General features: G+C 36.2%; 1 protein-coding gene across 1 annotated transcript in view; it reads left to right on the forward strand.

Annotated features, from left to right (window-relative positions):
* si:dkey-247m21.3 (5-hydroxytryptamine receptor 4) overlaps positions 1-22,111 on the forward strand; it is a 93,411-nt gene extending 71,300 nt beyond the window's left edge. The window contains exons 9-10 of the mRNA XM_049466381.1: positions 15,036-15,116; positions 18,591-22,111. Of these exons, the coding sequence (XP_049322338.1) occupies positions 15,036-15,116; positions 18,591-18,684 (175 nt within the window). The 3' untranslated portion in view covers positions 18,685-22,111. The remainder of the gene's footprint in view (positions 1-15,035; positions 15,117-18,590) is intronic.
* The last annotated feature ends 1,291 nt before the right edge of the window (positions 22,112-23,402 follow it).

Below are 23,402 nucleotides of genomic sequence, written 5' to 3' on the forward strand. Positions count from 1 at the left end.
ATATGGGGAGTATTACTGGACATTATGAGTATAATGTACCTCATAAAAGAGGGAACGGAGCTGAACAGGATTACTGATCTTATCACACACAGTCTTATTATAGTAAAGGTTCATGTGAACGGCTTTTATAAATGCCTGCTGACCCGAGGGTTCCTCCAAAGTCTTTCATTTCTCTGCGACAGTTAAACTGAGCACTAAGCTATAATCTCTACATTCTTCTACTGCAGTTTGTTTTTTGCCTGTTCATGTATGTAGTATTTTAAATGACTGGTAATATGTCCTATAAATCCTTTTTTCATATGGCATTATGTGAGAAATATATACACAGCTCTGGAAAAAATGAAGAGAGCACTTCAGTTTCTGAATCAGTTTCTCTAATTTTCCAATTTATAGGTTTCTGTTTGAGTGAAATGAACATTGTTGTTTTATTCTATAAACTACAGACAACATTTCTCCCAAATTCCTAATAAAAATATTGTCTTAAGCTTTCAGACCTCAATTAATGCAAAGAAACAAGTTAATATTTATAAGGTTTTAAGAGTTCAGAAATCAATATTTGGTGGAATAACCCTGGTTTTTAATCACAGTTTTTTTCATGCATCTTGGCATCATGTTCTCCTCCACCAGTCTTACACACTGCTTTTGGATAACTTTATGCTGCTTTACTCCTGGTGCAAAAAATTCAAGCAGTTCAGTTTGGTGGTTTGATGGCTTGTGATCATCTCTTGATTATATTCCAGAGGTTTTCAAGTTGGTAAAATCAAAGAAACTCAATATATTTAAGTGGTATATTATTTATAATGTATTATAACTGTTTTATAACTCACAAATACATACAGGAACATTTATGATATATTATAGAATACTGTTCATGTATGTATTTTTAAATACTGGCAACGCCTACACTACCAGTTAAAGGTTTGGACACACCTTAAATTCAGTTTTCTGCATTGTAGATTAATACTAAACTCATAAGACATATGGAATTACTTAGTAAACAAAAAAAATGTTAAACTACAATATGTTTTATATTTTAGATTCTACAAAGTAGCTCCTTTTGCTTAGACAAACAATTTTGCACATCTCTGCTGGATTTTCTCAGTCAGTTTTATGAGGTAGAGTCACCTGAAATTCAGACTTTCAGTTAACAGCTGTGCTGAACTCATCAAGAGTTAATTACTTGAATTTCTTGCCTCTTAATAAAGTATTTGAGAGCTTCAGTTAAAGTAAAGTAGTGAAGAGGTAGAGTTACAGGTATACAGTGAATAGTGAATATTTGAGTAATGTTCGAATCCAGATTATGAGAAGCAACAACTACTCAACTAAGCAAAGAAAAAAATACTTAAAGAAAAAAAAAATCTACTTTAAAAGTATCGTCAAGTGCAGGCGCCTCAAAGACCATCAAAAAGGTTATGATGATGAAACTGGCCCTCATCAGGACCGCACCAGCATCAGAGTTAGTTCATTAGAGTTACCAGTGCTCTAGAGTCAACATATGCTTAACTATATGTTACATAATTATGATATAATTTAATATATACTATATATTATTATTACAACTTGTCTCTATACAGTCACATACATTTACTTTATTATATATTGTTTATATAATGGCTTATTTATAATGCATTATGAATACAGTATTGATTGTAAAAATGTTTTTAATATTTTACATACTTATTTTTCCTTTTCTTTACTATCAAGGTCTACACATCTACTGTAACTGTGTTTTTTAGATGAGATATTTCACGTATATCTTTTCTAAATCATATAAACTCCTGAACATCTGGTTTGTTAACTTTGTATTATAGAACACCTACTGCAGTATCTTTCATCTGGTGCCAGAAAGCAGCTCCTCTCTGAGCTCTAAACTTCACTGAGGAGATTTGTTCTGTCCGGGCTGTGCTAACTTAATCTGAGAACCCATAATTCCATTCCCCATACACTTCTGAGAATGTACACTATTAATATTCACTACACTTGACTGGGTGTGCCTATTGTGATACCATATACAGTATGTTACCTATAACGTGGTTGTTATCTCATATCCAGCAGATGTAAAATGTAACATTATGTAAAATGGCATGAAAAAGTAGTTTTTAAGCAATTTAGAGGTGGAGTGAGACCTGCAGTTCTTTAAACGATGTTCTTGGGTTCCTTGTGACCTCCTGGATGAGTTGTTCATGCCCTTTTGGAGTAATTTATTTACGTTGGCCGGTCACTCCTGGGAAGGTTCACCAGTGTTCCATCATGTTTTCCATCATGTTTTCCATTGTGTTCCACAATGTGCTGCTTTTTGAGATCTTTTATCTGTTTTATGTTGTTAAACAGGTTTAATTTAAAGGATTTCTTGATTCTGCAGGTCTGGCAGTAATCGGGCCTGGTTGTGTGATTAATCACAGTTAATTTATGCGGGCAAACACTTTTTTACACAGGGTTAAATTGGATATTTTATATTTTTTTCTCTTAATAAATGAAATCATCATTTAAAAAGTGCTTTTTATAGTTACTCAGGTTATATTTGTCTGATATTAAAATTTAGTTTGATAATCTGAAAAATATAATTATGACAAAAATGCAAAAACAAAAGAAATCTGTAGGGGGGCAAACCGTTTTTCACACCATTGTATATAATAGATATGATTTTATAACATATGTAAAATAAAAAGAATAAAAATTGTATATTTACATAAACTACCAGTCAAAAGTATTAGAACACCCCTTTTGTTTAGTAGTCCAGTAGCTGCAGTGCTGTATGAGCCAGACAAGCTGCTTTATTATTTTATCTTTATCTTATCAATGACTTTATTACTGCAGTTCTTTACCTGTCAGATTAACTCTAATTCTCTAATTATTCTCTTCTCTGCTGAAACTGAGACTCAGTCCTTAATCATGTTAATCTGAGCTAAAGGCTAAAGCTGCTGTTTCCATGTGGGTCAGCCAGACGTCTTCCTGTAGCAGTTTTTTTTCTCCAGTTTCTAAGAGTCTTTATTTGAAGGTGTAGGAAACAGTACTCACCGCTCTCTGACTTCATCTGTAATTTCTCTAAAGAAAAGAAAGACTTCTACTTTTAATAGTTACAGAGTTCTCTGTGTTTCTGTGTCTTTTTCTAGTTATTATGATGATGAAAGTGTGAATGTGCTGTGTGTAAGTGTGTAAATGCTGCAGTATTAACAGTTCCAGCACTGCTTTACTACAGACTAAGACTTTGTAACTTCTGATTTAAAAAAAAGTAAAATTCATTTCCAAAGCTCAGTTTATTTCCATTGCTATTTTCATCTGTTTTTTAGACGGATTTCAAGGCTTTTAGGCTGCGTAGAACCTAATTTAGCTGATGCTAAAACATCCCTGGCTGCAGCAAACTGTTGTTCTGCTATTGTTCTATACCTGGCAACACAGGGGGTGGAAATGGGACTAGGGAATAATGGCAGTGGGCACAGTTTAAGGCTAAAACCTGATAGTTTATCATTCCATAGCAGACAATTCAAATAAAAGATGTCAGTCTTTTAACTCAGCATTTTTTTTAATATCTGATGATATACCCTGATCATTTTATGAGTTTTAAAAGCTTAAAAAGTAAAATAAAATCATAAGTACTACTGCTTAAACAGGTGCAGGCCACTCTATAGATGGATTTTCCACTTATTATTCAAGCCTCCATCTGTCAGATTAGTCTGAGCTCTGTTTTGATGAGAATTTGATTCAGATCTTTCGAAGCTTCAGGCGCTGTCATCAGTGATTGATCGGAGTTGTATTTTGGAAAGCAGAAGAAGCATTTGGAAACAGATTCCAAAGCCGGCTTTTAACTACAGATTTAAGTCAAGGAGAACTTTCCCTGGCCTGTATTCAAATTACCGTTCTCTCATGAGAAAAGAGCGATAGCAGAGAGGATGATAAATAGCCGTGTTGTATCTGACATTGGCATGAGCTCTGATCCATGGAGAAAACTTCGGAGAGGCCTATTGCTCTTAAATCTTACAGAGTTTAATTTAACACTCTCCCAGTCCCAGATATTGAAGGGTCCCACTAGCTATCGCGTTTAAAAAATATATATATATATATTTCCAGGACCCCATTGGCTGTAGGGAGTCACTGCTATTGACTCCTAGTCACAGACTGGTCCAGATAATTATTAATCAATCAACCTTTATTTTAACTCAGATGTACATTGAGGGCAGGCCTCATTTTCAATGTAGCCGCGCATTTACAGAAACAGGGATTGACATGACAGAAAAAAATAAAAGCTAAATTTAAATATTGTAAAATAGCAGTAAATAAAATATAAAAATAGATAAAAAAAATAAAAGTAGAATTAGAATAGAAAAAAAAAATAATGATTATAATTAAGTATGGTTTAATTAACAAAACATTAAGATAAAAAGTAAGACTAATACAACAACAATGAGTTAAAATTAGCTCTAACTAACTTGTACATAATGCAATAAAAATTCAAATAAATAAACTAACAAAAAAAGCTATAATAATAATAAAAATAATAGTCATAATAAAAGAAAATTAAAATAAGTTAAAAAGCAATAATAAAAAACTATAAAAAAAAATAAATAACTATAAAATAATATATAAAATGAAAATAAAATAAGGAAACAAAATAAAAAAGGAAATAATAAAACTAAATGAAGAACTAAAATAAAAGTTAAGAATAAATAAGATTAAGTAAAACAGGTACAGGCTGTCTGAAGGTGGTTAGATATTAAATGTTTAAAATGATTTAGTGACACCAGTGAGCTTTAGTGAGTTTTAAAGTGTCCTGTAGTGAATTCCAGCTCACTGGTGCTGCTCTGTAGCTAAAAGCAGATTTTCCCGGTTCACTAAAAACTTTTGGAACCTGGCAGCTGATCCAATCACTAGAGAGAGTCTGATAATTACTGTTTTTTACATTTATCAATAAAGTGAGGTATTCTGGCAAATGACCGGAGAGTGTCTTATAAATAAAAATCATCCAGTGTGTTTCCCTTTGTACAGTTAAAGATGGCCAACCAGCTTTTGCTGCTAGAGGTCTGTGACTTGGAGAGTGTCATGCCTTCCAGTTCCTCTACAGACTTTTCCACCTTCACAAACTCTAGTTCCTGAGAGTGAGTCATGTGTCTCAGCCAGCCAATCGGCACTCGATTGGTAGATCAGCCTCACCTGAGTTTTGATTGCTTTCAGCTGTTTCCCCATGTATTTATACAGGTCTGTATGTTCTGCCTTTCGCAAAGTATTGGTCCTGTTGTTTTAGCTGCACACTGATCGCTATTTCTTTGATTGTCTATTTCTGTATATGACCTACTTTTGGCTTTTGTTTCTGATTTTGACTGGCCCCCTTTGCTAGTTTACCTTGGTATTTTTGCTCTTTTTCTCTACCTTTTATCCATTTTGGACAGTGCATTTGGCTCTGATGTTTTGGTTAGGCTTTTTGTGAATGTTTTTTAAAAAAGATGCTCTCTGAGACACAGTTTTTTTTAATTGTTGCTCCTAATTTTTACTGCCAGCATCTTACTTACTCCAGTCTGTGGCATCACAGAAAGCATCTTTTTTAAAAAACATTCACAAAAAATGGGTAAGATCGTTCATTGTGAGCTACACTTCAACAATATATAGCACTAATAATATATAGCATAAATGTATTTCAAACCGCCTCCTGCATGTCAGATTTGTGTCTGTTTTAGATATACAGAAGATACACAAAAACTCTGTGCTGTGAAGAAGTTAATGTTGAATATAACTAAAAAAAGATTTGTAATTTACTGTGAATTTCTTAGGTCCAATCCTATTTCACCCCTTGGTCTTACCACTTAACCCTACCCTTCTGTTTTGCATGTTCATGCCTAGGGGTAGATGTATGTTAGGGCTTTCTCTGATTTTGCTATTTATAGGTTTATGTTTGAGTAAAATGAACATTGTTGTTTTATTCTATAAACTACAGACAACATTTCTCCCAAATTCCAAATAAAAATATTGTACTTTAGAGCATTTATTTACAGAAAATGAGAAATGGCTGAAAAAAATAAAACAGATGCAGAGCTTTCAGACCTCAAATAATGCAAAGAAAACAAGTTCATATTCATAAAGTTTTAAGAGCTCAGAAATAATCAATATTTGGTGGAATAAACCTGGTTCTTAATCTCTAGGGTTAGTTTTTATGCATCTTGGCATCATGTTCTCCTCCACCAGTCTTACACACTGCTTTTGGATAACTTTATGCTGCTTTACTCCTGGTGCAAAAATTCAAGCAGTTCAGTTTGGTTTGATGCTTGTAATCATCCATCTACCTCTTGATTATATTCCAGATGTTTTTAATTTGGTAAAATCAACTTTCAAGAAACTCAGTTTTTAAGTGATCTCTTTTTTCCAGAGCTGTATACAAGAAAAACGAGTTGATTTAAACTCACAGGAAGTTTATTCCAGAAGTAGAATAGTATGCCGCCGCCACTTTTCTCTGAACGTTTGTAACAGGAAGGCGTTTAGGGACTTGGAGGGTTTGCACAGCAGAAAGAGAGGAAGAAGAGAAAGCGAGGATGAGAAATGTGAATGTCAGAGATGAACTCTTGCGGCTTCTTTAGCAGCCAGGCTGAAAATTCCACAGCCATGCACTACCAAAACTTAGCAAAGCTTTCTACAAGACAAATTCACACGAGTCAATCACTTCATACTCCTCCTGCCACAAGTACACTTCAGTCTATTAAACATTCACTACAGATTTAACACGGCCAGAGTGACATTATGGGGTCCTCTAATGAAACACAGTACCGAGCATGCAGGGAGGAGCTAAGGCATGCACTAATAACTGTTAATAACTGTTAATTTCATATAAGAGAGAAAGAGAGGACATTTCATGATGTGGGAAAAGCCAATGAAAGTATTCAACATATTTTTAAAAACACAAGTCCTGTGTACTGAGTGTTCCAGTTGTCGCTGGTTCGAATCCAGGTCATGCAGCTTGCCATCAGCTGCCGGATCCCTGAGAGAGCACAATTGGCCTTGCTCTCTCTGGGTGGGTACAGTAGATGGTGCTGTTTCCCCTCATTACTCCTAGGGTGATGTGGATCAGCACAAGGCTGCGTCTGTGAGCTGATGTATCAGAACCAAGTCGGGAGAAAATTAGAAATAAATAATATAAAAAAACGCTGGTTCTGGCTAAAACATGTATACTAGAAGTGTAAAAAAATATATTATATTCATTGTATCATATTGTAATACTTTGTTCTACAACACTGTATCGCTTTTTTAAAACACAAAAAAGTAACACGGGATCACCAATTACACACATTTTCACAGCTGGAAATGATCAACACATCAAGAACACGTTTTATTAAGAGGACATGTAATTCTTTCTCTCCTCAACCCCATTGGTTGGAGGTAGTTGCTAGGTAGTCGTGGACACACCTTAAATTCAGTGTTTTTTCATTATTTTCATCCATGAATTTATCCAAACTATGAAGAAAAACATGCAATTATTTGGTAAACAAAAGAAAAGTGTTAAACAAACCAGAATATTTTTTTTATATTTTAGATTCTTAGATGATTAGTTTTGCACATCTCTGCTGGATTTTCTCAGTCAGTTTTATGAGATGGAGTCACCTGGAATTCAGGCTTTCAGTTAACAGCTGTGCTGAACTCATCAAGAGTTAATTACTTGAATTTCTTGTCTCTTAATAAAGTGTTTGAGAGCATCAGTTAAAGTAAAGTAGTGAAGAGGTAGAGTTACAGGTATACAGTGAATAGTGAATATTTGAGTAATGCTATAATCCATATTATGAGAAGCAAGAACTACTCAACTAAGCAAAGAAAAACATAATTACTATCCTCAAGTACAGTCGCAGCAAAGACCCTCAAAAAAGTTATGATGATGGAACTGGCACTCATCAGGACCGGTGTTGTTTTTATAATGCTTTATGTGTTAAATGTAACACTAGGGATGCACTGATGTGGGAATTCTGTGCTGATGCCGATATATATATGTATAATTGTGTTTATGTATTAAAAAGAATATTCTTTCATATGTAATAGCATTACTAAAACACACTTCAAATCCAGTAAAGCGCACTTATAATGCTCTATAAGGCATTTTATAATACATTGAACTACTCAATTCTCAAGTTTAGTAGCAAAGACCCTCAAAAATGTTATTATGATGGAACTGGCACTCATCAGGCAACACAGTAAAGGAAGAGGAAGAGTTACCAGCCTCAGAAACCTAATCCTAGATAAGCTCACCTAAATGCTTCTTTACAGAGTATTTTTGGTTTGTTTAACACTTTAAAGTTACTACATGATTCCTTATGTGTTCCTTCATAGTCTGGATCACTTTACTATTTATTTAATATGCAGGTCTTGGTTTGGTCTTTTTGGATCCATTAATAAAGTATTGATACTATATATTTAGGACACATTAAGTGACCATGTTTTTTTTTTTTTTTTTTGTAGACGTTTATTGTGACTTTGTTGCATATTGTTGAGGTTTTTTTTTACATTTTGAAATATCTACACTCTCGTCTGCATTCTTACAGACGTGTTTTTCTTCTTATTCTTCCCAACAAAGCCTTTTCTGCACCTGCGCGTTAACGTGTTTTATGAGTGTAGCGTGGATAAACAGGGACGAGCTGTGGAGTGAGCTGAGATGAAGTTATTATAAGTTATTATAAGAACGAACGGAGCCAGGTTTGACCGGCTGAAGCTCTGCAGAGTGTGTCAAAGGTCTGCTGAGGTTCAGCAGCCGGGGCTGAGCTATTGCACACCAAGTGATACTTTTAGAGTTTCTGCAACACATTCTGCTGCTCTGTGACTGATGATGTTTTAGTATCGGGTTCCTTCAGTAATTCAACCGGGCTTAACTTCCAGACTGCCGAATGAAATTTAAGTCCATCATAAAGCTGTTACAATACTATAACTCTAAAGAAAGGCCCTGGAATTAACCTCGGCCTGCGAGGAGATAAAGCCAGAGCGGATCAAAAGCAGTGGAGAGAAGATTACTTTCAGGTGGAACGAAGAAATGATGAACTCCTGCTCAGAAGTTACGTAGTTTCATTGTTAATAATCCTGTAGAGATGTTGTGTAGACATGTAGATCTTATACAGTTGTGGTCAAAAGTTTACATACACTTGTAAAAAAACATAATGTTATGGCTGTCTTGAGTTTTCAATAAGTTCTACAACTCTTATTTTTCTGTGATAGAGTGATCGGAACACATACATGTTTGTCACAAAAAACAGTCATAAAATTTGGTTCTTTCATAAATTTATTATGGGTCTGCTGAAAATGTCACCAAATCTGCTGGGTCAAAAATATACATACAGCAACAAAATTTGTCAATTTTGGTGATGTAGCGAGTTGTGTCAATCAAATTAGCTTCATGTCATGGCCTCTTCACTTCTTGTAAGTGATTCTGATTGACTACAGCTGTTGACTTCTCATGAGCCCATTTAAATAGGGCTCATTTGACCCAGTGATTAGACTCAGCTACAAAAGCTACAATGGGAAAGTCAAAGGAACTCAGTGTGGATCTGAAAAAGCGAATTATTGACTTGAACAAGTCAGGGAAGTCACTTGGAGCCATTTCAAAGCAGCTACAGGTCCCAAGAGCAACTGTGCAGACAATTATACGCAAGTATAAAGTGCATGGAACAGTTGTGTCACTGCCACGATCAGGAAGAAAACGCAAGCTATCACATGCTGCCGAGAGGAGATTGGTCAGGATGGTCAAGAGTCAACCAAGAATCACCAAGAAGCAGGTCTGCAAGGATTTGGAAGCTGATGGAACACAGGTGTCAGTCTCCACAGTCAAGCGTGTTTTACATCGCCATGGACTGAGAGGCTGCCGTGCAAGAAAGAAGCCCTTGCTCCAGAAAAGGCACCTTAAGACTCGGCTGAAGTTTGCTGCTGATCACATGGACAAAGATAAAACCTTCTGGAGGAAAGTTCTCTGGTCAGACGAAACAAAAATTGAGCTGTTTGGCCACAACACCCAGCAATATGTTTGGAGGAGAAAAGGTGAGGCCTTTAATCCCAGGAACACCATGCCTACTGTCAAGCATGGTGGTGGTAGTATTATGCTCTGGGGATGTTTTGCTGCCAGTGGAACTGGTTCTTTGCAGAAAGTAAATGGGATAATGAAGAAGGAGGATTACCTCCAAATTCTGCAGGAAAACTTAAAACCATCAGCCCGAAGGTTGGGTCTTGGGCGCAGTTGGGTGTTCCAACAAGACAATGACCCAAAACACACATCAAAAGTGGTAAAGGAATGGCTAAACCAGGCTAGAATTAAGGTTTTAGTATGGCCTTCCCAAAGTCCTGACTTAAACCCCATTGAGAACATGTGGACAGTGCTAAAGAAACGGGTTCATGCAAGAAAACCATCACATTTAGCTGAACTGCACCAATTCTGTCAAGAAGAGTGGTCAAACATTCGACCTGAAGCTTGCCAGGAGCTTGTGGATGGCTACCAAAAGCGCCTAGTTGCCGTGAAAATGGCCAAGGGACATGTAACCAAATACTAATGTTGCTGTATGTATATTTTTGACCCAGCAGATTTGGTGACATTTTCAGCAGACCCATAATAAATTTATGAAAGAACCAAATTTTATGACTGTTTTTTGTGACAAACATGTATGTGTTCCGATCACTCTATCACAGAAAAATAAGAGTTGTAGAACTTATTGAAAACTCAAGACAGCCATAACATTATGTTTTTTTACAAGTGTATGTAAACTTTTGACCACAACTGTACTTTATAGATAGATAGATGGATGGATGGATAGATGGATGGGTGGATGAATAGATGGATATGTAGGTAGGTAGGTGGATAGATAGATAGATAGATAGATAGATAGATAGATAGATAGATAGATAGATAGATAGATAGATAGATAGATAGATAGATAGATGTGTGGATGGATGGATGGATGGATGGATGGATGGGTGGGTGGATGAATAGATGGATATGTAGGTAGGTAGGTGGATAGATAGATGGGTGGATGGATGGATGGATAGGTAGGTAGGTAGGTGGATAAATAGATGGATGGATGGATGGATGGATGGGTGGATGGATAGGTAGGTAGGTGGATAGATAGATGGGTGTGTGGATGGATGAATGGATAGGTGGATGGATGGATAGGTAGGTATGTACGTAGGTAGGTAGGTAGGTGGATGGATGGATGGATGGATGGATAAGTGAATGGATAGGTAGGTAGGTAGGTGGATAGACATAGATGGGTGGTTCGATGGATGGATGGATGGATGGATAAATAGGTAGGTAGGCGGGTAGGAAGGTATGTAGATAGATAGATGGGTGGATGGATGGATGGATGGATGGATAGGTAGGTAGGTAGGTGGATAAATAGATGGATGGATGGATGGATGGGTGGATGGATAGTTAGGTAGGTAGGTGGATAGATAGATGGGTGTGTGGATGGATGAATGGATAGGTGGATGGATGGATAGGTAGGTATGTACATAGGTAGGTAGGTAGGTGGATGGATGGATGGATGGATGGATGGATAAGTGAATGGATAGGTAGGTAGGTAGGTGGATAGACAGATAGATGGGTGTTTCGATGGATGGATGGATGGATGGATGGATGAATAGGTAGGTAGGCGGGTAGGAAGGTATGTAGATAGATGGATGGATGGATGGATGGGTAGGTAGGTAGGTGGATAGATAGACAGATGGGTGGATGGATGGATGGATCGGTAGGTAGGTATGTAGGTAGGTAGGTAGGTGGATAGATGGATGGATGGGTAGGTAAGTAGGTAGGTGGATAGATAGGTAGATGGGTGGGTGGATGGATGGATGGACGGGTGGATGGATGGATAGGTAGGTAGGTGGATAGATGGATGGATGGATGGATGGGTAGGTAGGCAGGTAGGTAGGTAGGTAGGTGCATAGATAGATGGGTGGGTTTGGATGGATGGATGGATGGATGTATGGATCGGTAGGTAGGTATGTAGGTAGGTAGGTAGGTGGATAGATGGATGGATGGGTAGGTAAGTAGGTAGGTGGATAGATAGGTAGATGGGTGGATGGATGGATGGTTGGATGGATGAATAGGTAGATACCAGAGCTCAAAAGAGGACAAATTGTTGGTGCACGTCTTGCTGGAGCATCTGTGACCAAGACAGCAAGTCTTTGTGATGCATCAAGAGCCACGGTATCCAGGGTAATGTCAGCATACCACCAAGAAGAACCAACCACATCCAACAGGATTAACTGTGGACGCTGTAAGAGGAAGCTGTCTGAAAGGGATGTTAGGGTGCTAACCCGGATTGTATCCAAAAAACATAAAACCACGGCTGATCAAATCACGCAGAATTCAATGTGCACCTCAACTCTCCTGCTTCCACCAGAACTGTCCGTCACCACAATCAATTATTGTGCTCTAAAACCAGGTGTTTCAGTTTCATTCTCCAACCCCTGTAGGTCACATTTTGGGCAAATTTAGGCATGTAGGAAGTGAAATAGAGTGAAATAGATGGAATATCAACGTAGCCAATAGAAAAAAGGAAAAATAGTAGTAATAATAACAATAATAATAATAAAAAGGAGCTTCCTTCGTGCGAGTCTGTGAACAGTCTTGCATAATGTTTTTCCTGAACAAGGATAAACTGTGTTTAATAGTTTTGGATCAAAGTCGTGAGCTGCAGTGGAGATGATTCCCTCTCGGAATGTTATCTCTCGCCGATCTGTTTTGATGTCTGCGTAACTTTATTACATATAGATACATTCAAATTAATTTGGTTTCCTTAAAAAACAAGGGAGAAGAGAGAAAGTTGAACTCGCTCCACACGAGGACACTGAATAAACCAGATCTATTTTCATAATCTGGCAGCTCTTTTCAGCTGCTGTCGGGTTACTGAGGGGAAAAAAAGGTTTCCATCCAAAAAGGCAGAGAAGTGGAGTAGAGCAAAGAAAAGCAGATGTGCTGATTGAACTGATAAGGAGCAGCGCATGCACCTCTCCGGCCAAATTTAGATGCCTCCTGCCTACAGTTCCTACTATTCATCCTTGTGTGTTTTTATGCTTTTTTCGAGCCAGATTAACACCTTCACCCTCAGTGTTTTTGTCTGCAGTAGATAAGACACAGCTGACGCATGTAGACTCATCGTCATCTTTAAAAAAAATGGAGATACTAGTGTTTAAAATACTTCTGTAGAAGTTGAAGTACCAACTCAAGCTTTTTACTATTTAACCCTTAGAACCCTAACTTAGAATCACCTTGAGTTCTCAGCTTAGTTACTCAGGAATCCCTTCACACATAAACATAATCCATATATGGTTAGAAAGGGCGGAGCTTACTCTTTCTAAAAATAGTGATCATCCCAGTGCGATAAAGCTAAATCTACAAGAAACCCATTGAGAAAAAAACACCCTAAAAAGTGAAAAATATCCTTCCCCAAACCAATATTATTTATTTCTGTGTCCACAGAAAAAAGTGTTAAACTACCTGCTTTACTCTAACTAAAGCTAGTTATGGTGTGCGCACTACTTTATATAGTTTTTATTTTAAGTGGTTATTTTGCACTAAACATTTTTATTTATTTAGACTAAAAAAAGTTTTTATTTTTGTATTTAGTTTTCTTTGTGTGTTCTGATTAAAATACTGAAAGGCATAGGCTGCTCTGAGTGTCAGGTTTTTAGTATCTACATGTATCCTAGAGGTGTGATTATTGATTATCAAGAAAAATCCAATAAATCCACCTGATGCTGTTTCTCCATGTATTTTATCAAAGTAATAATTAATAATCCATGTAATGAACTCAAATCATCAATATTCTTATGCTTTCTTATAACTCATAAACACTCTAGTCTAACCATTTTTAAAAATATATTTTAGGTGTGAATATTTAAAGTCTATACATTCAAAAATGAATAAAAAAAAAGGCTCTTGGTAAAATTTTGACCAAAACATGATCAGTTCCAGTAAAATATAACAATTCTGCTTCCTTTTACATTTTAAATGATTATATATTTGAGCAGCCGTATGTCTTCTGGAGTAAAAGAGATCAGGGCATGTGTCTGTCTGATATAATTACTGTGTTATACTGTTATACTGACAAAAACTGAGAAAAAACACACCAAAACAGAGTTCAAAGGGTTAATCCTTTCAGACCCTGCATCCATTACAATGGACATCATGTATTTTCTTTATTTTTAAATGTTTTGTTGCAGATAACACAATTTAAATAATTGAATAAACCATGAACCAGCCAATGAACTAGTTTATAAATCAATAAAACAGTAGCTTGGCCTCCAGCTGCCCACTGCAAAAACACTTGAAAAACAGTAGTACCAGAGCCATTGAGTCAAAGTAACAGCTAATTTTTACTCATTTAAGATAGATTCACTCTATCTGGATGGAGAGATTTATCTGGTTTTATTGAACGATGAGAAGCTGGAGTGAAAACGAGCTGAAATGAAATAGGAGTAAAAAGGAGTAAAAAGTTCAGATAATTGTGTGGAAATGTAAAATTAATTACTCCAGTTAAGTATACAGCTCTGGAAGAAAATAAGAGAGCACTTAAAAATGATGAGTTTCTTTGATTTTACTGAGGAGAAAAGCTCTGAAATATAATCAAGAGGAAGATGGATGATCACAAGCCATCAAACCACCAAACTGAACTGCTTGAATTTTTGCACCAGGAGTAAAGCAGCATAAAGTTATCCAAAAGCAGTGTGTAAGACTGGTGGAGGAGAACATGATGCCAAGATGCATGAAAAAAACTGTGATTTAAAACCACCAGGGTTATTCCACCAAATATTGATTTCTGAACTCTTAAAATGATTTGAGGTCTGACAGCTCTGCATCTTTTTTGTTATTCTGCAAATAAATGCTCTAAATGACGATATTTTAAATTGGGATTGGGGGAAATGTTGTCTGTAGTTCATAGAATAAAACAACAATGTTAATTTTACTCAAACATAAACCTATAAATAGCAAAATCAGAGAAACTGATTCAGAAACTGAAGTGATCTCTTATTTTTTCCAGAGCTGTATAATATAACTGGGCTTATCTGTTGTATTTCATGTTGTCGATCATCAGGAGCACTTGTATTGAGGTTCCCTCACCGGCTCTACAGGAGCTCCTGAGCCACAGATTCAATGGACAGGCCCATCAACCTAGGTACTGTGCAGAATAAACCACCATGCCTCGTCCATGTCGTAGTTATAGTCCACCATCCTGCTGATGTTCGATGTTTGTGATGTGTTTTATTAGCTGAAGAACAGACGAATGAATGAATGGACGTTCTGAGGAATCTTGCTTCATGAAAAGCCCCTCAAAGCCCCTCCCCCACCTTCCATTGACCACGTTGACCCTGTTTGAGCATGTTGACATTCCATAGAATGAGAGGTGACGTATTGTTATGTGGTAAAGGGGCCATATCTATCATACAACGTTCTTATATTTCATTTTTCCCCATCAAAATATATTTATATCAGCTGATTCACGTTTCGTGTGCACCAAAAAGGTCATAATTAATTTCTGAATGGCTGAGGTTAGGGTTTCCAAACTCCCTTTACTCCCTTAAGACGTTAGATAGATATCTGTGCAGTATAAATGGCCTTTCTTCTAATTGGCTAGCCTGTGTTGTGCCTCATTCTAAAAGCAGATATTTTCGAGACTAGTGCATCTCAAATATAAGAATATAATTTAAAAGTCACTTTATTTTAGTAATTCAGTTCAAAATGTGAAACTCATATATTTATATAGATGTATTTAACACTGAGTGAACCATGATTATGGTTCATAGCCAATGAAAGCACAAAAATTAGTGTCCCAGAAAATTCTATATTATATTATATAAGACCAATTGGTACTTTCAGCAGTGTGGGCAGTGTGCCAAGTCCTGCTGGAAAATGAAATCCACATCTCCATAAAAGTTGTCAGTAGCAGAGGGAAGCTGTAAGATATGAAGTGCTGTAAGATTTTGTGGGAAAACAAAACTGCACTGACTTTAGACTTGATAATAAAACACAGTGGATCAACACCAGCAGATGACAGACATGTCTCTCCAAACCATCACTGATCATCAGTAAATTTTACATTTCATTTAAAGTAAATCAAGGGAGCAGAGTCTGGAGGAAGAGTGGAGAGACACACAGTCCAAACTGCTCGAGGTCTAGTGTGAAGTTTCCACCAATCAGTGATGGTTTGGAGATGCGGATTTCATTTTCCAGCATTATTTTTTTATTTTATTTAAAATTATTCTAATTTTCTCAGACACTGATTTTTGGCTTTTCATTGGCTGTAAGTCATAAACACCAACAGTAATAAAATAAATAAAAGCTTAAAATAGATCACTCTGTATTTAATACATCTATATAATATATGAGTTTCACATTTTGAACTGAATTAGTGATATCAAGTAACTTTTTAAACGACATTTTAATTTTTTGAGATGCACTAGTATGTCTAGTATATCCTGGCGTGAGTTGAAAATAGACAGTTTTGCTGTACATTTCCATATATGGAGTGAGAAAGATGATTTAACAATGCTTACAATACATTAAATATAATTTATTGCAATGTCAGAAAATGGAGTTTTTCTGTGATATGGGCCCTTAAAAAGTTTTGTTCTGTAATATGTCTGTTATACTGTATGTTATGTCAGTTCACTGTCTGTGCATTTTACATTTTACAGGTTTCTTGCAAAACCCTGGTGTGCAAAAGCTTACAGTGCTTTGTGTGTCATTTTATCATTTTACCATGTTTACTGTATATCAGCTGTTTATCAAAAAAAGTCTGTTGAAGATATGGATTCTTCACATCATGTGTTTAATCATTTGTTCTCTATTATACAGTACCAGTTTGGACACACCTACTTTTTAAGTTTTAAAAATGTTCCTACATTATAACTAAGTATTGAATTCATCTAGACTACAAAGGAACACATAATGAATCAAGTAGTAACTTAAAAGTGTTAAACAAACCACAATACTGATGAGGGCCAGTTTCATCATAACGTTTTTGATTATCTTTATTTAGTTAAGTAGTTCCTGCTTTTTATAATCTGGATTAGAACATTCCTCAAATATTCACTATTCACTGTATACCTGTAACTCTACCTCTTCACTACTTTACTTTAACTGATGCTCTCAAACACTTTATTAAGAGGCAAGAAATTCAAGTAATTAACTCTTGATGAGTTCAGCACAGCTGTTAACTGAAATCCTGAATTCCAGGTGACTCTACCTCATAAAACTGACTGAGAAAACCCAGCAGAAATGAGCAAAAGCATCTAATGAAGAATGTTAACATATAGAGTAAAACATATTCTGGTTTGTTTAACATGTTTTTAGTTTGGGTGACTTTAGTATTAATCTACAGTGCAGATTAGTGCTGGGCGATATGGGAAAAATCATATATCACAATATGGATTTTTTTATATCACGATAACGATATATATCATGATATACCACATTTGAGTATGTTTTTAAATATTCTTCAAAAAATTTGACAAAATAATATCATTGCTTACTTTTTTCCAAACTTCATTTCAAAGTGACATTAAACCAAACTTTCACAAATGAGAATTACTACCTTTTAGTGCAGCAATATATATATATATATGTATCAAATGAAAACAGATGAGGTAGATGCAGAAGCAATTTTTTTTTTCAAAATTATACAGGTATTTAAATTGAGTTATCAAAATAAACTCAATTAACATTTTTTAAAGTGTCCGTCAAATAACGTAAAGCATCCTCATGTCGCAAAAAAAAATATATATATATATATTTTTTTTTTTTGGCGAAGATGACTTTATTATCACTCATATAAACCGAGTTTATGCAAAGTGACCACACCCATACATTTCATCATAGCCTACTTTATATATTTGCATGAATAATTGATTAAATTACTGTAGAAACGATAGAGACAATAGAAGTTAAGTAGCACGATAGACACTTTTCTGTCATCCTCACGATATTTATCGTCATATCGCACAGCACTAGTGCAGAACATTTTAAAAGAATGAAAAAAGACTGAATTTAAGGTGTGACCAAGCTTTTTACTGGTACTACTGTCTAGGAGTTTCACTTTTTGAACTGAATTATAGAAATTAATGAACTTTTCAATGATATTTAATCATTTTTTTACGTGTTCATGTGCATGCAGTTCACTAAATAGACAGTAAGAAGGTATTTGTAGAAAAGTTGGCCATGGAGCCCAGTGTTTTACACCTGCATTGTAACCTAGTTAACACTTTAAAATAAGACTACCTTTATAAAGGGTTTATGAATGGTTTATAAAGGAGTTGCAAATACTAATTATTACATAACATAAATAGAAATGGCAACAGTGAGCTAAAAAAAAAACAAAGTAGTGATTCCAAACTCATTTATACTGTCAAACCTCAGATAGTGATTTTAATTTGATAAATAATTAGATAAATTGCCACTGTTGCTTTTTTAATTAATGTGTTGTAACTGCTTATCGATGGTTTTTAAGGCATTTACAACCTAATCAATAATAAGTAAAAATCTAATTTACAAGCCATTTATAAACCCTTTATAAAGGTAGTCTTATTTTAAAGTGGTACCGTAACCTGTAATCTCTAATCCTGATGAAATGTCTGTTCTTTTTTCTGCACAGATTGTCGTTTCTTCCCAACCGAAGCTACAGCGACAACGGAAAGCGAATTCTATCCAGCGAACAGGAATCTCAAGAGTCCGCCGGCGTTTTATAGCAAAGAGAGGACAGACCTACAGACTTGCAGATAGCAACGAGCTGTTACAACCAATGAGCATCAAGCCATGGGAGGTATTCAGATGAGACACAAATGAATGCTGTAATGATGGTGTGGATTTCACCCATCGCTACAGTGAACCCTGTGAAGAGGCATTTCTCAGGCCTGCTGTACAGATGCAAAGGGCAGGCCAGGCACAATAGAGTGCGGGATGTAATTAGCCTCCAGGAACGCAGGTTAAGCTCGAAGCGGAGAGGAACAAAACCAAGTGGACAATGGAGTGAAGGCTCTAAAGAAACCTCTCTCGACAGAACAGATTTTCAAGAGGCCATGAGGTGCTTTCACCTCCTCATTTCTCATTTATATACAATATGTTGCCAAGTATTCACTCATCTACCTTTGCACACATATGTGAATTAATTTATCTTAACTTATAGAGTTTAATGTGATCTCAGCCCACCCTTTACAGCTATAACAGCTTCAAATCTTCTGGGAAGGGTTTTCAGCTTTACACGAGGTTTAGTAATGTGTTTATGGTCATTTCTAAATTCATCCTAAAGGTGTTCTATCAGGTTGAGGTCAGGACTCTGTGCAGGCCAGTCAAGTTCTTCCACACCAAAGTCACACAGTCATGTTGGAACAGGAAGGGGTCATCCCCAAACCTCTTGGTATAATGATCCCCGCTCTACCAAACTTTACAGTTGGTACAATACAGTGAGACAATTACAGTCCTCCTGGCAACCGCCAAATACAGACTTGTCTATTGGGTTGCCAGACAGAGAAGTGTGATTTGTCACTCAAGGATCTACACTGAAGTTCATGCTCTAGAGTCCATTGGCGCCATGCTTTACATCACTGCATCAGGAGCTTTGCATTGCATTGCTTGGTGATGAAAGGCTTGGATGCAGCTGCTCGGCCATAAAAACCCATTCACTGTTATTAAAGGAGAACTGCAGTGTAGAGCAGGCTTTGGGTGTAGTAAAACATGATAAAAAGTATTCATCTTTGATGAATAGCACACCTCTGCTCTCCTGCAGCGTTCTAAGATACAGTAATTTTGTGCTTTTTGCAAAGCACTCAGTGCAATGGCTACTTAAATCGCTTTTTACATAGTTATCCAGGCTCAAAGTAGCTTAATACTAGTATTACACAAAGTATTTCAGCATGAAAGCACATCTTTTTTATGTGCGACAGTGTCCTGAATCGTTACTACATCTCTACCCTTTGTAACAAACCAAACCGTGTGAAAATCAGGTAAAAATTTGATAGTGTTGTGATTATTATAGGTGTATTAAACACCTTCCTCAGTGTCAATAAATAAACGCACTGGGTGCCGGCTGCTACGCCAGGAGGCAGGCTATGCTGAGTCTATGTATATATATGTCTATGTCATTATCAGTACAGTGATGGTGGCGCCCGGAGCTGAAAGCTAACACTACGGGATGTAAACAGTGGTTTTTAACGAGCTTCTTGTGCACTTTTTTATTTTATAGTTATTAAAGGAGAACTCTGGTGTAAAATGGGCTTTTGTTGTAGTAAAACATGATAAAAAGTTCTAACCTTTGATGAATAGCACACCTCCGTTCTTCCACAGCATTCTGAGATCCAGATATTTGAACATTTAAAATCCAGACATTTAAAACGAGGCATTTATAACTTTAAAAGTGCACAAAAAGCTTATTAAAAAACACTGTTCACATTCTATAACGCTAGCTTCAGCTCCGAGCGCCGCCATCACTGTACTGATAATGACATAGACATATAACACATAGACACCGCAAAGTGTAGCAGCCGGTGCCTTTGAGGCAGGCTATGCTGAGTCTATGTATATGTGTGTATTAGAGGTGGGCAATACCAAGTAAATACAGGGCAAATATTGCGATATACTTTTTAATATTTAAGCTTCAAAAGACCTAGGACAGAATTTCGCCAATATATTTTATTATCAAAAGCAACAGTTTAGTTTAGAAACAATGGAAAAGTAACAAAAAGTTTGCCTTAACATTAGGAAAATAAAACTTTTTTGGCAATGCAAAAATTAAATAAAATTTCTCCCCTCACTAGACATTTTTTCTAATTCTTTTTTCTTTATTTCTTTTTCCAAATAGAATCATACTGAGGAAAAACAATAAAAAAAAAGATTTTTCTTCTCTTCCTTTTAGTGCAATTTTGTTTTTTTCTTAAATTATCATAGTGTAAAAAAGGAGAGCGCTGAGTGGGCGAGCCAGGCTGAGCCTACCTGCATGTCTGATTGGCTGAGGGGGGGTGCGTAGCGCAGTACTACTCTTTCAAAGAGTAGATTTGGATGAATCCGCGTGCGCAGCAGTCAGTGCGTCCGGAGAGAAAAAAAGCTTGAGTATCGATCTTATTACACGAGTATTGCTCAATATCAATACCAGCGTTGGTATCGATATTATCAATATTTGGATCGATCCGGCAACCTCTAATGTCTATGTCATTATCAGTACAGTAATGGCGGCGCTCGGAGCTAAAGCTGTAGAGTTATAGGATGTAAACAGTGTTTTTTAATAAGCTTCTTGTGCACTTTTTAAGTTATTAATGCCTCATTTTAAATGTCAGGGCTCTCCGGATTCTACCAAGGAGGTGTGGAGCTACTTTGAGCTGGAAAACGGTTTAAAAAGCAATTTGTCAGTGTAAATTATGTCCTGAAGCAGCTGCTGTAAAAATTACTATATTTCTGAAAGCTGTGGGAGAGCGGAGGTGTGCTATTTAACAAAGATAAGCACCTTTTTATCATGTTTTACTACAACAAAAGTCTATTTTACAGTGTGAGAGAGTTCTCCTTTAAGATAATCTCATTTGAAGGCCTGAAAGTGTTATGAAAGTAATTAAAACGCCTGAATTTATTGATTTGGATGGGTGAGTGAATACTTTTGGTAATATAGTGTAAGTGATAGTGTAATTTCCTCTAATCCCCTTCAGTTCAGCACAGTGCAGATCTGCACACGTGCCCCGGACTCTAAACCTGTCTCTCTCACCAGTTTCTTACTTTATTACAGTGTCTCAGCGGGTCGTCAGGCTTGCCTTATGACCAGCACATGCTAACAGTGTGTCCAAGTAATAAAACTATTATTATTATTTAAAGCTGCTGCTTAAAAGCCATTAAAGCAATGGTTTAATCGCAACATTAACTACCGGTCAGCGTACATCAGTCTGGGGTCCACGTCCCAGACGTTCTTTACTTCACTGCTCTATTTATTTTACGACGTGTAGTTTCGGCTTCAGAAACGGGGAGCAACAACGACGACTGTCACCATGTGACATTTCTTATTGTACCTTCTTATATTACGTTTGATTTTTCTGTGTTGAAATATTGTCTAAATGTTTTTTTTGTGGGACAGATCTTCTGGGAGATGTTGCCTATTATTTATTAAATAAATAATAATAATAAAAAAAAAAAATCAATTGAATCCAAACACATGATACATGGTATTACTCGGTCTCTGTTCACAGCACCAGTGAAAAAAGTACAGTACCGGTAATATTCATTATTCATACAAACCCCATGTTTGATTAATATCCCAATTCTCCTCATCGTTTCTTGCTCCCTAGACAGATAGACGGGATTTCACAGCAGACAGACGACCGTCGATCTGTTAATTACATAATGATCCATATTGCTCTGAAAGTGTGCAGGAGCCCAAGCCATTATAAATCACTGCGCTCAAATGAGCCAATTACAGATGATGCACCATTCAGAAAGAGGCTTACAGTCATCAAATGATCCAAATCACAATTAAACATGCAGAGTATACAGACCAGAGAACCTGTGAAGCGAAAGGTAGAAAGACTACAACACCACTGTCTGCATCTGAGTAAGATTGGTAGATACTAGGGTTGGGCGATATGGTCTTAAATTATATCATCACGATATTCCAGGGTATTTTCAAGATATCGATATTTCAGCAATGCACTACAGCAACAAAATTAAAATTAAATTCTTACACTTTTTAACCAACACATTTCCATGACTTTTCATGACCATACGATGTTTAATGGTCAATAAAACCAAAAATCAACGAAAACTATAATTGTGTGTCACATTCATTTTAGGCCTACTATAATCAATCTTTAATAATAAAACGTGTGTCAGATCCTGAGAGCTCCATTGTATAGGGTTAAGTTACTGAATTAACTCTGAGCTGTTGAATTTGTTAGCTGAAAATAGATTTTCTCCATCGATAAACGAAAACACAAGATTTGTAGACCAAATTCCCATGACTTTTCCAAAACTTTCTGGGTATTTTTATTTTTCCAAAACCTATCTAGGCCTGAAAATTACTTTTTTTTTTTTAATTCCAGGTTTTTCATGACCGTACGAACCCTAGATATGAAATGCCACACCCCAAACTGAGATATTATAAAATACAAGAATTTTATCAAAGTCCATGATCCAGAATGTCATTATACTAAAAATAAAGCACTCCATATATCTCCATATATCCAGGATTAAAGTAAAATAAATGATACTGGACAGATATAATCTGTCTCTATTAGATATAAAATGGGAAATGAGAACAGTGTGATTTTTTTTTTTGCTAAAAACAGTAAAAATGTAGCATCCTGATGTGATAATTAGGGGCGGCTGATACGGTACGATATTTCAGGGTATAATATCTATCGTTCACCATATTCAAAGATGTTGGCGCTATTATTGCGTATGATACGATATGGCACAACCCTAGTAGATACTAGGG

Source organism: Astyanax mexicanus, chromosome 17 (genome assembly GCF_023375975.1).
Source record: "Astyanax mexicanus isolate ESR-SI-001 chromosome 17, AstMex3_surface, whole genome shotgun sequence".
In the NCBI taxonomy this organism is placed as follows: Eukaryota; Metazoa; Chordata; class Actinopteri; order Characiformes; family Acestrorhamphidae; genus Astyanax; species Astyanax mexicanus.